The 16,582-nt window shown below is 47.6% G+C and overlaps 1 protein-coding gene across 2 annotated transcripts in view; it reads right to left on the reverse strand.

Moving 5' to 3' along the window:
- Snd1 (staphylococcal nuclease and tudor domain containing 1) overlaps positions 1-16,582 on the reverse strand; it is a 462,156-nt gene that overhangs the window by 14,121 nt on the left and 431,453 nt on the right. For both annotated transcript variants that reach the window (XM_008846394.3, XM_017801419.2), the window contains one exon: positions 2,091-2,279. In XM_008846394.3, the coding sequence (XP_008844616.1) occupies positions 2,091-2,279 (189 nt within the window). The remainder of the gene's footprint in view (positions 1-2,090; positions 2,280-16,582) is intronic.

Genomic DNA, 16,582 nt, shown 5'->3' on the forward strand with positions numbered 1-16,582 from the left:
CAGCCCTTGCAGAGGAGAAGGGAACAGGGAGGAATTACACCCAGCAGGGAGGCAGCTAAATTCTTAGGCCAGATTGTGCTCTTTGCCCTTCTCTGTATACTGCCTAGGTCTCTAAGAGGACAGATCTGAGGAAGTAGCTTCTAGGCTTTAGCATCATCAGGTCCCTAGATACACTCACTAATGCATACACACACAATCACACTGTGTAAACAATTCTGCACATGACTGGTTTCATGCAACCCTAACTCTCATCTGAGTGCCTCCAATTCTGAGAGAGCTGCTCCAAGGCTGTGTAGATAATGCTGGTCCCCAGAACCAGCTCAACTAGGAGGAGGTAAGCCAGCCTGGTTCCCCCAGATCCTACAGTGGACTTGGATTTGCAAGAGAGGGACCCCTAAGGGGAGGGTGGCCTAGCATGGAAAGTTATGTGTACATTTTAGTTGGGCTGGAATAAAAAATGTGAAGTTCATGAAGTAATTAATCACTGGTAATTACTCCTTAGCATCAGCAAGTGGCACTGACAAAATGGCAACTTGGGCTCTTTTAGACAAATCTGTGTAGTAAATAAGGATGCCACATGTCCAGTTTGGCAGGGAATCCAACGCACCACTCCCTGTCATTTCTCTGAGTCCCTCCTAAGGTTTCAACTCTGTTGAGGAGAGACCTGAGAAGGCAGCTTCTAGGCCCCAGTGAGTTTTCATGTGCTAAGTGGAATTGCATTGGTCTTTGGTTCTGCCACACGGGCCCTCGCTGTGTTTCTCCTGGGAAGGTTCAACCCCGTAACAGGAGGCTCTGGCTCCACCATGCCTCCATCACCCTGTCTCAGTTAGAGGACACAGGGGAGGCAGTCTTCAGTTCAGCTGTCATAGTAGGAAATCCAAGAGGAAGAGTGTAGCTCTTTTCCTATGGAAACCAAGGCTGTCTGCTTCCCCCACCACTCTGGGAAGACAGAGTTTAAAGTGAGCAGGAGCTGGAGCAAGGAAGAACTTCCTCCAATGCCCCAAGGCAGCTAGCTTCTCCAGGCCATGGACAGTTCCTTTTGTCCATCCTGGATTTCTGGAGTCTGTGCACCTCTGTTCTCCTGCCATCAGAGGGTGGGGCACCTAATTCCCAGCAGTAAAGACAGAGATCCCTAGTACCGAGAGAGAGGCCCTGAATGAGGAGGGAACTGTTCTGGTCTGAGGAAGAACACGGTGCCTTTAGGGGCACAAACCCCCGACTTGCACTGACAGGTGTCTGGGAAGTAGTTTTCAAGCCAGATGGCTGCCCCATGGGGAAGGAATCGTTTATTCCTGGAACAAATTTATGGCTTAGTATGGCTGTCCCACGAAATCCTCCCAAGCACAGAGAAGCCCTGACAAATTGGTGGCCAACTGATTTATCCCTATTATTAGGGCCAGACTATAAGTCAATGGAGACAGGCTAATATGGGAGGGGCCAGCCCAGCTCCCACCCCTAAGCCACAGAGTCCCTTAATTGTCAATTTGTTTCCAAAAGCTGCTTTGGGAGGCTGGAGAGATGGCTCAGTGGTTAAGAACACCGACTGTTCTTGCAGAAGACCCGGGGTTCCAATCCCAGCACCCACATGGCAGCTAACAACTGTCTGTAACACCAGTTCCAGGGGATCTGACAGCCTCTTCTGTCTCCTGAGGGCATTGCATGACATGGGTGCACTTACCTACATTCAGGCAATACATGCATACACATAAAATAAAAATAATAAATAAAATAGTGAAAAAAAAAAAAGCTGCTTTGGACCTTCCCCGCCCTCTTTCTCTTCAATGCAGTGTCTACAGAGATGGGCTGTAAATCTGCTCTCCTAAAGGCTTCATGCATTTCTCAGGACTGTGTCCCTGTAGGGCAATGGGAAGGAAATTCAGAGGTGGGCTGCCCAGTCCCTTGATGGGCACTGATAGAGAAGGGTAGGCTGGCTCCAGGTTCCTCCTCCCCCCGGGGAGGCCCAGTCATTTCTCCTACTGCTCCAAGGCACCCAAGCTGGCACCTTACTCTCAGCACTTAGGTGTGGGGAGAAGGGGAGAGTGAGAAAGAGCACATGCTAGGAGTGGTCACCACATTCCCACACTTGGTACCTTCTCTTTCTTCTGTTTGGCGGCTTCCTCAGCAGACAGGAGGGGCTTATAGTAGGCGCTGCGCTCTGCGGTGAAGTGAACCTTGGAGAGTGCGTGCTCCACCAGCAAGACAGACAGGTTGGCACCATCCATGTGCAGCCAGCCAATGAAGTTGCCAGCCTTATCCATGCTCTCTACCTCTACTTCCACCTGAGGATAAAAGACAGGGGGTCCGTGGTTAATGCACTTGCTACTCTTCCAGAGGATCCCTGGGTTTTGTTCCTAGCATCAACATGGCAGCTAACAACCATCTGATCTGACACCCTCTTCTGGCCTCTTTGGGCACTGCATGCACATGATGCACTTACATACATGCATGTAGGCAAAACTCTCATATATGAGAGAGAGACAGACAGACACACAGGGGGTCAGTGGACACAGTCCTGCATGTGCAAGTGTTGAAAGTGGCACCAAGGGCAGGCCTAAGGTGTCAGGCCTCAGTCACTTCTAAGTTCCTGCTGTACAGTAGAGGCAGTTGGAACTAAAGAAGAGCTGGAGCCTAGGGTACCTTACCTGTATTCTTGAATGCCTGTAGAACCATTATTCTACTCTCTTTCCCATCCTTTTTTTCAGAGAGCTACCGAGGTACACCTGACTTGCCTTGGTTGAGAGAGGCCCTCTCAGCTATGTGAGTTGTGTAGGAGGTAAGAAGTAGACTGAATATGGTGCCCTCACCCTTCTGTATCCACCCCAGCTCTGTGTGGAGAAGACAGGCAGGTGTTTAATGAAAGTAATTAAAGAGGCTTCCAAAAAGTCAGGAAAGGAGGGAATCCTTCTGTATCCACCCCAGCTCTGTGTGGAGAAGACAGGCAGGCTCAGGGAGTAAGATAATCCCTGGGGAGAGGGAAACTGCATTCTTCCAGGAAGAGCTGAAAGAAGTAATGTTTAATGAAAGTAATTAAAGAGGCTTCCAAAAAGTCAGGAAAGGAGGGAAGGAGGACAGGTGAGGCAGGAGGATGTGGGCAGAGCTCCATTAGCACATGGGCCAGTTGGTGGGGTGGGGACAACCTCAGAGAAGGTCATCCTTCAAAAAGGAGCAAAATGGATGTAGTCACTGCCACAATTTTAGATCCTGGGTTGCAGACTGTAGCTGAACTTCAGAATTCTCAGAAACTCCTACAGAATTCAAGGGTCTCAGATGATTCCCATGGAGGGCTCTATCCCTAGGACCCCAGAGCTGGCACATATTCCAAGAGGGTGGCCTCAGGGTCATGACTTTCTGCGTGATTGATATATCCCTATCTCAGGAAAGCAATGGCCCATGATAAATACCTTACTTGATTCTCTCTTGATCTCGTTCTTCCCCTGCTAAAGGGGCCTAAATGCAAAAACTTGTATTAATTTGAAAGGCTTCAAGCTTGATTAGGCAATAAAATGAATATCTAAATACCTGGGAATTCTCAAAGACCAAACTGGTGCCAGTGGTAGAGGGCTAGAAGGGATAAGAGTAGCAGCTGGGAAATTCCAGGTGACATTATAGATAGAGGTGGCTGGGTGGGGTGGACAGAGACAAGATAATGGGAAATAAAAAAGGGGCAGAACTAGGGTCACAGGCCCCAACTTCATCCTGTTGTTCACCAGTCTCTTGCTACTTGAGGTCCATAACTAATCTTCATGCCAGTTTAAGGTAGGGTGTGGTACAGAAAGGGATATGCAGACTCCATTAGGTAGAGTTTGTGGGGACAACCAAGACAAGGAGACAGGAACTAGAGCAAGGTGAGTTAGCCAGGGCAGAAATGGCAGAATCCAGGTTGCCTGACTTGTCTCTTACCACTGCCAAGCTCTCCCTCTCCCTTGACTTCCACAGCTTGCTGCTTCAGGAGCTGTCCCTCCTTCTGCTTTCTATTGGGGTAATGCCAGTCCCCCTCCAGCATCCAGGCCTGGGACCTTGCAGCTTACCAGCAGGGCCTCTACATACTAGGAACCATCAGTTAAATATCTATTGGTCCTGGAACGGGTTTCTCCTTTCTCTGAGTCTAGCAATTAACTTACTGGAATACTTGCATGTGTGGGGAAGAGGCAGGTGGTGCACAGAGTCCAATGCTCTGATCCACCTTCCAAAAGTTCAAGGCATTATAAGCTGGAGCCTCCAGCAGGGAGAGGGTTAGGAGAGAAGAGTCTATCAAGCCTGCAAGACCACCTCTTCTTTGTCTTAATTTACCAAGTTTTTGCCAAACATGTTAAGGCCAAGAAGCAGCAGGTCCCAGAGGAACTTGGGGGCAGTGGTGGCAAGAACAGACTGGTTGCCTTGTGTTTGGAAGCTCAGGGGGACATGTGCCCAGCCAACACCAAATGGGCCTGGTTCAGTTCCCAGCTAACATGGAGCCCAATCCCACACGTTTCCCTCCCTTTCCTGACCTCTTGTGCTCCACAGTTTTAGTAGCTAAGTGTTCTTTTCTTAAAACAGGATGGCTCCCCTGCAAGGCCACATGACATACTTTTAGGCCTGGCAGGCCCTAAGGCAGCTTGCAATGGGCCAGTGTTGTTTTCTGCAGTGGGTTGGGTTGCTGGCACTGATGTAAGAAGCTCAGAGATGGGTTGCTGAGGCAACCAGGCAGGCACAATCCCTCTCATCCTACACAGTGCCATGTTCAGACCTCACTTCACATGGCAAATACCAAACTGACACCAAGTTCTCTGAGGCCTCCAGATGCTTTCTCCAGTGCTCACCCAGGGAGAACCCAGCAACTAGTGGCTACATCTGGGGACACCCACCTAGGAGCAATGGATTCTCCTTGACAAGCAAGCCCAGACTTCACATGTATCCAGCTCTCTCTGCCTGCAATCGATATGCTAACTTGGGCTTGACAAGTTCCTGGGCCTATCCAGCAGCGAAGGAAAGAAATCTCTAGCCCTGGGCACTGTGCTGCCACTGGATCCATCTTGGGTTGCAGAGGGAGATAAAGCTGTCACCTGTGGGGGCTCAGCTTCCTCTTTCATTACAGCTGCCAATGCCATAGTAATTTCTCAATCGAACAAAGGCTCTCAGGGGAAGGTGGCTGAGTTGCTGTTCTTGCCGGCTCCTGAGTTGCTTGGCTTCTGGCCTCTGTAGTCACGTTCCATACCTTTCTAGACACACCTTAGCTTGGATGGGTGCTGCAAGTCTGTGACACTTCTGGCTCAGAAAATTGTGGGGCTTGCAAGCAGTGAGCTCCTGGTTAGAAGGGATATACATCCTTTCCCATTTCTCTCCTTTAGACTGACTGCCAGGAAGTTGTGGTTCAACTGTAACATTATGAAAATGTGTCTGTACCAAATTCTATTTCTCTGTTTAACTCTAAGATTCAAATTTCTCTGACATTTTCTCTTAATTAAAAAAATCATGAGCCAGAAATGGTTGTGTTCGCTGGTAGTTCTAGCTAATTAGAATATTTAGAAGGGTGCAGCATGAAGATCACTTGAGCCCATAAGATCTAAGCAACATAAGCAGCTGTCTTAAATACACACACACACACACACACACACACAGAAATGGGGGAGAGAGGGGAACTAAGGGAGAGGGGAGACAGGGTAAAGGGAGAAGGAAAGAGGGAGGGGAGAGAGAGAGAGAGAGAGAGAGAGAGAGAGAGAGAATTCCTTTTTTTGAGACAGGGTTTTCTGTAGCTCAGGTTTGCCTCAAACTATGTAGCTAGGGATGGCCCTCAGTTCCTGATCCTCCTGCCTCAATCTCTGGGAATACAGGTGTGCCACCGTACCTGGTTCTGTTCTTTTTTTCTTGTGGTTCTGGGACTCAAACCTGGGGCTTTATACATGCTAGGGTAGCCCTCTAACACTGAACTGTAGCCTCAATTCATATAGTCTATACTTATCATTCATAGTAGCTGTATAAAGTGATCATGAACAATGAATTAAGAGAATATTGAAGGGTTATTTCTAGAGGAAATAAAAGGGTTGAGAGCCTCTGGTCACCCTATTTACCAAATGATTTATACACAACCTTGTTTTAAATGTACTTCTGTTGAAAAATAGCTTTTTAAATATACATCACTGATTCATTTACACAGAACTCTCAGACAACAGCACTGTAATGGGTCGGGCTTGAATGACAGTTATCCAACATATATTTTCTCTTTAAGGTACATTCAGTTTTCTTGAAGCACTATTTGCCTGGGATCACTTTATACTACAAAATCAAAGAAAAAGCATTGACCCCAGCAAAAATCAAGGCACTAGATATTTCATAAAAAGAACATTTATAATCTGAGAGTTACAATAAAGAAAGTAGAATTGTCAGTTATGGTGGCCCATGTCTGTAGTCCTAGTACTTGGGAAGAGAAGGCAAGAGGATCAGGAGTTCAAGGCAAATTTGAAGCCACCCTGGGCTACATGAGATCCAATGTTGAAGGCAGTATCGCCTTGTTCAACCTGAGCTCCTCAAGCTTTCCGCCCCTCTGCATGCCTACACATGATTTGAAAGAGCACAAGAACTAATCTTGGGATTGCGAATAAATTTTAGGGAGCATATAAATGTTCAAACACACAATCTGCAAATAATGAGGACTACACATAGATATATGTATAGAGAGCTATTTCATACAAGTTGCTTCAAATTAAAGACAGTAGCTAGTGGAAATTTATTGCTGTGAAATATACAAGAAATCTCCTCTTGCCCAACTGGCGATCACAAGCATTAACTGAGATCCTACCCAGGCAGTGTTGTATAAACTGCAAAGTACTATGTGATATAGTCTCTTCAGCATCTTGGAGTGTTTCAGAAGAGATCTGGACTCAACAATTTCTGTGGGAGGACTCCTACAATGGCAGGCTACATCAAGGAGCTTAGATCTTGGGTGATGACCGTGGACTGGCATATGCTGGGAGTAGGCTTCATATGTGAGTGGGCACTTGCTGTGTACACACGTGAGTGGACATGGCCTTGAGGATACCACAGAATATATGTATGTATATATACAAGCAGACGGATGGTGGCTCATCACTTCAGCTCCCTGTTTGGTACATGCTGAAGCTGAGACTTAGAGAGATACGTGGCTCTGGGGGAGGTGACCTTGGGAGAGACTGTGAGGGGCAGGTGGTGCACTCTGAGGAAGTAGCTTGGCACTTCGTCAGTAGCTGGCTATGACAAAGAGGGTAGCCAAGATGCTTGAAGGTTAGAGGTGACCCTCAAGAGTTGAAAGATACCTTTGGGCTGCCTTGCTGTTCTGTCAGCACTTGTGTCCTTTGCTTTTGATGCTGGCAGAGTGACTGAGTTTTGTGGCTGTTGGACACTTGAGCTGTGTTCTCCCTGGCTTTAATACCACTTTATCTAGCCCCAGGAGGTAAAGTCCACCCAATGAACTTGTGGGGGTGCACCTTCCTTCTGGGTTTTAGGGAGCAGAGTACAGCACAGAAGTAGACTCTGGAACTGGGTGACTTGAGTTCAAATTCATCAACTACCTGCCTGTACTTTGGTGAATCACTTATGTTTTCTGTGTCTTCTTTAAAGGTATTTATTATTTTATTTTATGTGTATGAGTGTATTGCCTGCATGTATGTAAGAGTACCCATGTCATGCAATGCCCATGGAGGTCAGAAGATGGTTTTGAAACCCCTGGAATTGGAGGCACAGGCAGTTGTTAGCCACAATGTTGGTGCTTTGCATGAGCAGCCAGTGCTCTTAACCTCTGAGCAATCTTTCCAGTCCCAGTCCCAACTTCTCTGTGTCTTTTTAAAACCTTGCTAGAGCCAGATGTGGTGGCATACATTTTTTTTTTTTCTCCCTTATCTTTTTGAGACAGGTTTCCCTATCGCCCAAGCTGGCCTGGAACTCACTATGCAGACCAGGCCTGCCTCTGCCACCTGGCTGGTGGCATACATTTTTAATCCTAGTGCTCAGGAGACAGAAGCAGGTAGATCTCTGTGAGCTGGAGGTCTGCTTTGTCTACACAGCAAGTTCCAGGCCAGTCAAGACCATGTAGTGAGATCCTATCTCAAAAACAAACAAATAAACAAACCAAACACACAGACAGACAAACCTTCCTAGAAACTTGATATTGTAGTAGTACCTATCTCAAAGGATTTGTTATGATGATCAGTCCTTGGTTCTAGCTGTGAATGTTTGGGGCAGGTCACATGACCTTCTCCAGACTTGTTTCCTTAACTGTAAAATGAGGAGAGGGCTCTGTGTATTAGAGTATTATGAATCTGCTGCTTCTTCCAACAACCAATGAAACAGCACATGGGCTAGTCCTACATCCTTGGGTTGGTTATATCCAGAAGCTAGCTGTCTTGCTTGGTCTGAGCACCTACCTGGGGGATCAATTCCTGATTATCAACTCTGATTATTCTTTGCCCTCCCTGAAAAGTTTTGGGTTTCTTACACTGCAGGTCCTCATATAAAATAAAGGAGTCAAGGTAAGCCACGTGGAGTTCACAGGAAGAGCTCAGGTGAATGTGACTGTCCCCAAGCCCACTTGAACAGAGAGATGCCTACCTGCTTGGTGGTGGTGGTGGGGGGTGGCGTCTTCCCTCACCATCAAATCAAAAGGGTGGGAGCTGCCAGCCGACCATGCCCAAAGGGCAAGGCACATAGGACCTGGCCAGTTTGTGGGCTGGGGCAGCCAGAGGCCCTGCTGCCTCACAGTGGGAAACTGCTCCCAAGTACATTAATGTGCCACTAATGAAATTGTTCTGGCTTATTTACCAAATTAATACAAACAGCACAGGCTGTTAATCTGCATGTCTCCTAATTACTGAGGAAGAGCTCCTGGTGCCCAAGCAACTTCAGCACCCACCCAACTGGGCTGTGGGCTCATCCTTTCTTGCTGAGACTGTGTGAAGAAGGAGAGAAGAGGGAGGAGGAAGAGAACTAGAAGCGACCTCCAGTGCCATGACTAGGAGTAGAGGAAAGACAGTAGTGGCCAGCAATTTGTGTCCTCTCTCAGTGGCCTCTGTGCCCTCACTTCCAGAAATATATACTCAGTCTCTGTCTCTGCCTCCACACTGTCCCCTGTCCTTCCTTGTCTAGATTTTGTTCAGCTCCTTATACAGGAACTACTTCAATCAGATAGGCAATGGGGCTGAGTCATTCTCCTGCTCTAAGCGGGGAGCACACTCCATGCCTGGGGTGCAGTGCAGGCTGGGGAGCCACTTGGGGTTTGCCAAGGGTGTGGAGGAAGGGAGAGAAGGAAAAGCCAGGCAAGGCTGATGGTTTCATAAATGCAAATACCTTCTCTCAACTTCTGGCCTCCCTAGTCAATTAGCTTTCAGATTCTGAAATCTTTCCTAAACTGTGTATGAGAGAAAGAAGAGAGGAGAGAGAAGAGAGCGGAAGAGAGCGAGAGAGAGCGCGAGAGAGAGAGAGAGAGAGAGAGAGAGAGAGAGAGAGAGAGAGATTGAGATTGATTCGAGGTGGGTGGGAGAGATTATAAAACTGCTCAGGTATCAAGCCAAAGAGGATGCTCTGAACCCAGCCTGTTTTGGGGTTAGTTTAGCTGTGTCTGCCCTAGTTCTCCTGGTGTAGGGGGCTGACCTGGATGCCTAGTAGTGCTAAAGGACAAAGCTGCATGATCACATTCCCCTTCTGAAGCTCCCTCCGGGTCTTAGTGCAGTGAAGGCATGGGAGAGAAGAACAAAGTACACACTATGGGCTGCCTTTGCTGGGCTAAGTAAGGTAGCCAGGGGCATTGAGGGCAAAAGAATCACAAAAAGGTAGAACAGGGAAAGCCAGCAGGGGAATCCATGTTCATGCAATGACTACAGGCAGCCAAAGAAACAGTCCACATGGGATTTACTGGTTACAGGCAGGGGACCACACATACATTTACCCACCATTCCCTTGCTTGCCAGAAGGATGGAGAATAGGTACTGTCTCCCCTCAGGGCACTGGCACAACCCATGTACAATGCCTAAGGCAGCACAGGAAATAACTGAACCTCCAGCCAGTTTGAGCTCAAGGGGTGGAGAGCCCACAGAATGCCTGGAACACAACCCTTGGGGGTGCTTCCTCTCCAAGGGAAGTAGGCCACCTCAGGCATGACAGGACCTCCCCCCACCTTCCTAGCCCTGGGTCATCTATAAAGGAAGACTTGCTGGACAAGGTGGGGCATAGCTGCATGCTTCTCCAGAGGTTGTCCAGTGATGTTTAGGGCCAGCTCTGGGCAGGTGACATGGGGGTGCCAATGAGAGGCCCCATCAGTCTCACATGCTGTTGGATCATACACATGCTTTCAATTCCCCCAATCCATCAGTGATAATCAGCGTAAGAGGCCTGGATAGGCAGTGAAAATAGAGAAAAGCATTGGATTCCAATGGTCATCAAGGCACTAGCTCAGTCTCCTACCTATAAGCTGGGTGTGTCACACTTGCTGTGGACTCAGTACTCCATCAGTAAAGTGACATGAGAAAGAAGGACAGGGATGCTTGCTTGCCAATCATGTCCCAGAGGAGAACTGGTGGAAGAGAAGAGGGGAAATGGAGAGATGGATTGAATGATAATGCAGGATGGGACACTCCAGCCTCTTGCTGCTATGACTTGGCTGTGGTTTGTCCTCACTAGGTTCCTGTGTTGCAAGCTTGGTCTGAAAGCTTGGCAGTATCCTAAGTATTGTGGTTTGAGAGGTGGGAAACCTTAAAAAGTAGGGTCAGTCTAGCCTGGGCATGGTAGCACATACCTGTAACCTTAGAACATGGGAGGTTGAGGCAGGAGGCTCATAAAGACAACTTGGGTTATAGCTAGTGAGACCCTGCCTCAACCCAACCACCACCGCTACCACCACCGCCAAAACAACCAACCACCTAATTAACCAACCAAAGGAACAAAAAAAGTAGGAAGGGAATTAAGTCACAGGGACACTGCCTTTGGAAGGACCAGTTTGTTATAGAAGAGCAAGCCAAGTTCCTCCCCATTCTCTTGTGACCTATTTTGTCACATACTATGATTCTCTCACAGGTGTTCCAGATATATCATTCACTACCATGAGGGTCTCCGCAGAAACCATTACTGATGCCAGTGCATGCTTTTGGGCCTCCCAAACTGTGAGCCCAGTTAAGCCTATTAAAAAAAATGGTGGCTCATTCCTTTAACCTCTGTGAGATCAGGTGTGGGAGACAGGCTTGAGCCTTGGGTGAAAGTCTTATTGACAGCCATATAGCAGGCCCGAGGCATGCTCCCATTGGCAGATCATAAGACTGATGCCTAGAGCTCGCCACTCCTTAATCACCACCCTTGGAATCCAAAATTGCAACACTTAGATATTTCAACAGTCAGCGTCACGTGGTTTCCAGGAATCCAGGCTCTGTAATCTGAAACCCAGTATGCTAATGAGGCATGTTACTGGCTCTTCTGTGATAGGATGTTAAGTCTGTTATGCTAATAGGATGCTAAGGCTATTATGCTAATAAGGTATCCTACTTGTACTGTGATAGGATGCTAAGCATGTTATGTTAATGAGGTATCCTACTTGCTGTGCTGTGATTGGACCACTACCCTTATATAAGCTTGTGCCTTCGTGCAATAAACCAGATCTGTGTCACTGAACCTGGTCTCCTGTGTCTGAATGCAGCTCCACTGACACAGTCTCCTCACCAGCCCTGGGGTCCAGGATGGGGCAGAAGCAGCGACCACAGAAGACAGCCCAGGGCAGGCAGAAGAGCGGCCTCAGCCCAGGATGAGCGGAGGAGCAGCCTCGACGTCCGTGAGAACGAAGGAGCGGCACCCGTGAGAATGGAGGAGTGGCCACTGCTGGTGGTGACCACAATCAGGGGCAGCTATATGGTCCATATAGCAAGTTCCAGACCAGCTGGGGCTACAAGGAGATCCTATCTCAATAAAAACAAACCAAACCACCTAATATCATGTATTCTGTATAGCAATACCAAATGGACAAAGACACCAAACCCACTCATTCTGCCCACTGATTTTTGGAGAATGTCAGCAGCATTCTAGAAATCCAGCCAGGTGGTCATACTAGCAAAAGGAGCCAAGGAGCTACTGAAAACAGAGGGAAAGCCTGGGTAGCAAGCAAGCAGATTTGGCTAGAAGGGCTTCTTTCTCTCCTTAAATGCCTTTTCTGTACCTCTAGGGTAAGGGGTGGGATGATGAGGAGGTGGGGAACACCTTTTGGTCCTGCCTGAGGCAGAGAAGCAGAAGCCAAGGTGTCTGAGTCTGCAGGAAATGCAGACCTGCTGACTCCAGGCCTTTGCAAGTGGTAACACAGTTTACAAACTGATGCAATCTGTTCCTTTGGTGCAGACAATAAGGAAGGCAGACTGTTCATCTTCCCAGGAAAACCTCAGGCTGGAGGCCGGACAGAGAGTTAACTCTCTCTTCCCTGAGGCTCAAGCAGGGAATGTGACAGAATTGAAATGGGAAACGGGGTTGAAGGAAAGGGTGTTTGTTCCATCCTAAACCAAGTGTAGGGCACCTGTTGGAATACTTTCCCGAGGGATTCCTGAACAAGAGGCAGGCTTGGGGATCTTTTCCAGAGCAAAGCACACCTGAATGCCCCAGCTCCTCCTCCTCTTGCTCCTTGGCTGATGTGTTAAGTGGTCCTAGCCAAAAGGAGGTATGAAGATTGCTTTTCGTGAAGCGCCTTCAGATAGCACTGTCTACAGGAGACCTTGGCTTGGGCCAGGAGGCCAGTCCCAGTGGCCCTCTCCCAAACCAAGTCAGTATATCCTCTGGGTTCAAAGCTATACCTGCCTTAAAGGGACTGAGCTAGGGTTTGGCCTATTTCTGTGGTAGGAGAATCAACATGTGTATGATCTATGAAGTAACTGCTCAAATCTCTTGTATGGTCTATAAGTAACCAAGTGTCCAATCAGGTCAAGTTCAAATGGCAGTTCCCTATTGTAGATCCCAACTCTTAAGTTCCTTTACCTACAGGTAATGTCACTTACATATGACCTATACTTTCCTATTAAGCACTTATATCAGCATCCACAGTAACTTCTTTCCGTTCTATGCATTTAAAAAATAAATAAATAAAAGACAGGGTCTCCCTTTAGCACCAACTGGCCTGGAAACACACACACACCCCCGCCTTGGGGATCAGGCTGAGTGGATCTAACAGAGATCCACCTGCCTCTGTCTCCTGAGTGCTGGGATTAAAGGCATGTGCCATTGCACCTGGCTGCATTTTGGAGGGGAGAAAAACCTACCAGGCACTAGATCACTCCTCTTCTGTTTCCTTAAGCACCAATTTCTATCAATTGTCCTCTATACCTCCTTTCCAACTGCCCTGCCCTTCCCAGCACTATCTACCTCTTCGCCTACAAACATCTTGTCCATCTTAGGAAACCTTGCTTGGCCCCTCAAACCCTTGAAACCTATTTCTCTAGTCTCATCCAAAAATCTTTCCGTACTTGTCCACCCCTCTTCCTTTCATTTTTCCCATCCAAGGTAGCCAGTTCCTATGGTCACTATTCCACTTGTCCTATTACTTCAAAAGGTCACTCAGGACCTCTTAATTGCCATTTTGATAATTTCTTTGCAGATGTCATCACCTGTGACCTTTTAAATGATCTGACAAAGCACCCTATCTTCTTGAAGCTTTCCTTTTATAGGTCTCTGTGATTCTCAATCTTGTTTTTTTTTTTTCTCCCTGTTCTTTCTGGTTCTCAAATTAGAACTCTTCCCCAACAGTGTGGCCCTTGAATATGGACATTCCTGCAGTGCCTGTATTCTATAGCTCAGAGTGGCCAGATACACAATTTCTACCTGCAGTCTAGGCCTCCCTACTGAATTCAACTCTACCAGGTAGAGCTCAATTGAATAAGTCCAACCCTCAATCTCTCACCTTTACTATGAAGCCCTGGGGAAGAGCGGGTTTCATGGTAAAGGGCTCAGTGTACATTCACAAACCACCTCCAGATCACACTGATTCTACTTACTGGAATTCTTTCTCTTTCTTCACCCTTATTGTTCTACTCTTTGGTTTGGGTCTTAGTTGTAGGTAACTGATAAGTTGGCCGGAATCTTCACCAGCCTCACCTTTAATGGCCCCTCTATGATCTTGAAGAGTGTGGCTTATGCCAGGAAACACAGTGGTTAGAGGCAGGCTCTGGAGCCAGACTACTTGCTTCAAATCCTGCTCTACCAGCAAGTGACAGGCCGTTGTGTAACTTGTTACTCTCTATGGGCTTAGACTGTTCTGTATGTCAAATGAGCATGAGTGAGCACCACCTCAAAGGGTTTTGATGAAGGGTAAGTGAAACACTTAAGGAGAGTCTGGCTCAATAAATGTAATTAAAAAAAAAAATTCCAAGTGTGGCAGTGCACGCCTTTAAGCCCAGCACTCTGGAGGCAGGGGCCAATGGATCTCTGTGAGCTTGAGGCCAGTCACGTCTACATAGGAAGTTCAGGCCAGCTGGGGCTTCAGCAACCCCCTCCCCAATCTATATATCATTCTGCTGAAATATTTTCTTGTTCTCTGCTGAAGCCCATATTCCTCAGCAGAGTACAGTGTTAATTCCTCAACTGGAATCTTGCTGGATATTTCATCCCTCACTATTTTAGTCTAGTCATATCAAGTACCTCCTGCTCCACACATGCTCTGCTGTTCCAGGACTTGGCATGTGACTCCCTTTGGCTAGAATGTTCCGTCCTTCTTTGCTGCAAACTCCTGTCTATTAGGATTTGGCACAGACATGATTTCACTCAAAGTACATCAGTATTTACTTAGGGCTTTCCCCCACAGCTCAGTTCATCTTGCCATCACAGCATTATAATGGGCACATACTAATGGTGCCTGGTAAGCATTCAATAAACAAATGAAAGGTAAATGGTCTTAGTTTACCTAGACCATAATCAGTGAATTGGGAGAAAGAGAGTTCCTAATGCTGGGTACAGTGGCACTGACATGATGAAATAAGCCTGTTTGAGACATCTTCTGCCATGGAGGACCTGCTGCAGCAGGGCTGCCCATGGGAGCCCAGAGGGGCAAAGCCTAGCCTCAGTCAGGGCAGCTAGTGCTGATGACTCAGAAGCAGCCTAGACATCATGAGCAGAAGGGGTTCTTTCGCACTGGCTTTGTCTGGGCTGAATATAACTAGAGCGAGGATGGATTCCTCTATTTATCCAGGCATGAGTACAGGCAGCAGCTGCATAAACTTCCCTCTGGTCTCCTACACATCCATCATCTCCTGGCTACCATTCCCTCAGCAAGGAAGGGGTGAAGAGCAAAAGCAGACATAACATGTGAGGAGAGGACAGGAGCTAAAAGGATGGGGGGTGGGGATGGGGAATGCTGAGGTGACGGCAGAGAGACCAGTGCTAAATCCTTTAAGAAGTTAGATGGTATAGGTCAGGCTTCTGTCATTTGGGGAATAAGGGCTGAGAAAGCCTTAAGCTACAGGTCGCTTGTGTCAGGAGGCCTCAGGCCTTCTTGGAGAATGCAGAAACCTTTAAGGAAAGCAATGTTCAGTCAGTTTAGAGTTCTCAAACCTGGGCTGTGGCTATTGAGTTAGCTCACAAACTGTCAAGATCTTCTTTTCACCATTACCTGACCTCTTAGCAAAGGGTACAAAGATATCTATCCCTCTTGCAGACCATAAAAAACTACAGTGAAAAGCCTGAAATGGAGAGAAATTCTACACTCTGGCCATGCATCAAACAACTACTTGCTTCCTTTATCATCCCAACCTTGCAGCTCATCTTGATGAAGCCCCTGGCCCTGTACTTGACTCTATCTTCTTTAATCTCTCCTGCCTGTGTGTACCAATTGGTGCACTGTTAATGCTATGTGCAGGGAGGGCACCCTTTACTGATCTGTACACGGTTCTGTAGCGGGCTGGCATAGCTCTGTTAAGCCTCCAGGCCTGGACAAGACACAGAAGAACAAAAAGCCCCAGGTTCTCCTTGGATCCCATTAAGTAGCTGCTTTTAGTCCCAGGAGAAAGGAGATCTGAGCTTTTCTGGGACTATGCCCATGTCTACCACATGTTTCCAAACTGTTTCCAATCTCTACAACAGAGAAAAGGAAACATCCTTTGAGATGATGCTGAGCCCTGGAGACTGGTCTTTGAGTCCAAGCAGTACCAGTGCTAGAGGGCTGTTCTGTATCCGCCCTTCTGCACACAGGACAACTGGATTCTTGCTGTGACCTGAAGGGTCCATGATCTCGCTGGCATCTCAGTAACGCACAGAAAAGCCCATGGGTAAGAGTCACCCTTTATAAGGTTTGAGCACATACACATGAAATAAGGATAAATGCAGCCTGCCAGAGGCCAGATCGGTCTGGTTAATGAGTGGGTCCTGCCCTTTTCCATGTGGAGAGATTGGGCTTCCTTGCTGCTGACTTTTTATTGCTACGAGACAATTAAAATATAGCCTAGCTTACCCTCTCAGATTGGAGCTCTAATTGGCTATAAACCTTTCCCAACACCTAGTGTAGGGCTAGAGTCCATAATAAGAAACTTCTGAGTTACAGCCAGCAGTCCTGACTTGCCTCTGGCCTGCCTCGTTCTGCAGCAGGCCCCAGTGGCCTGTCCAGAGTAGGGGCCTGGGCCTCTTGGGT

Source organism: Nannospalax galili, unplaced genomic scaffold (assembly GCF_000622305.1).
Source record: "Nannospalax galili isolate Female #2095 unplaced genomic scaffold, S.galili_v1.0 scaffold660, whole genome shotgun sequence".
NCBI lineage: Eukaryota > Metazoa > Chordata > Mammalia > Rodentia > Spalacidae > Nannospalax > Nannospalax galili.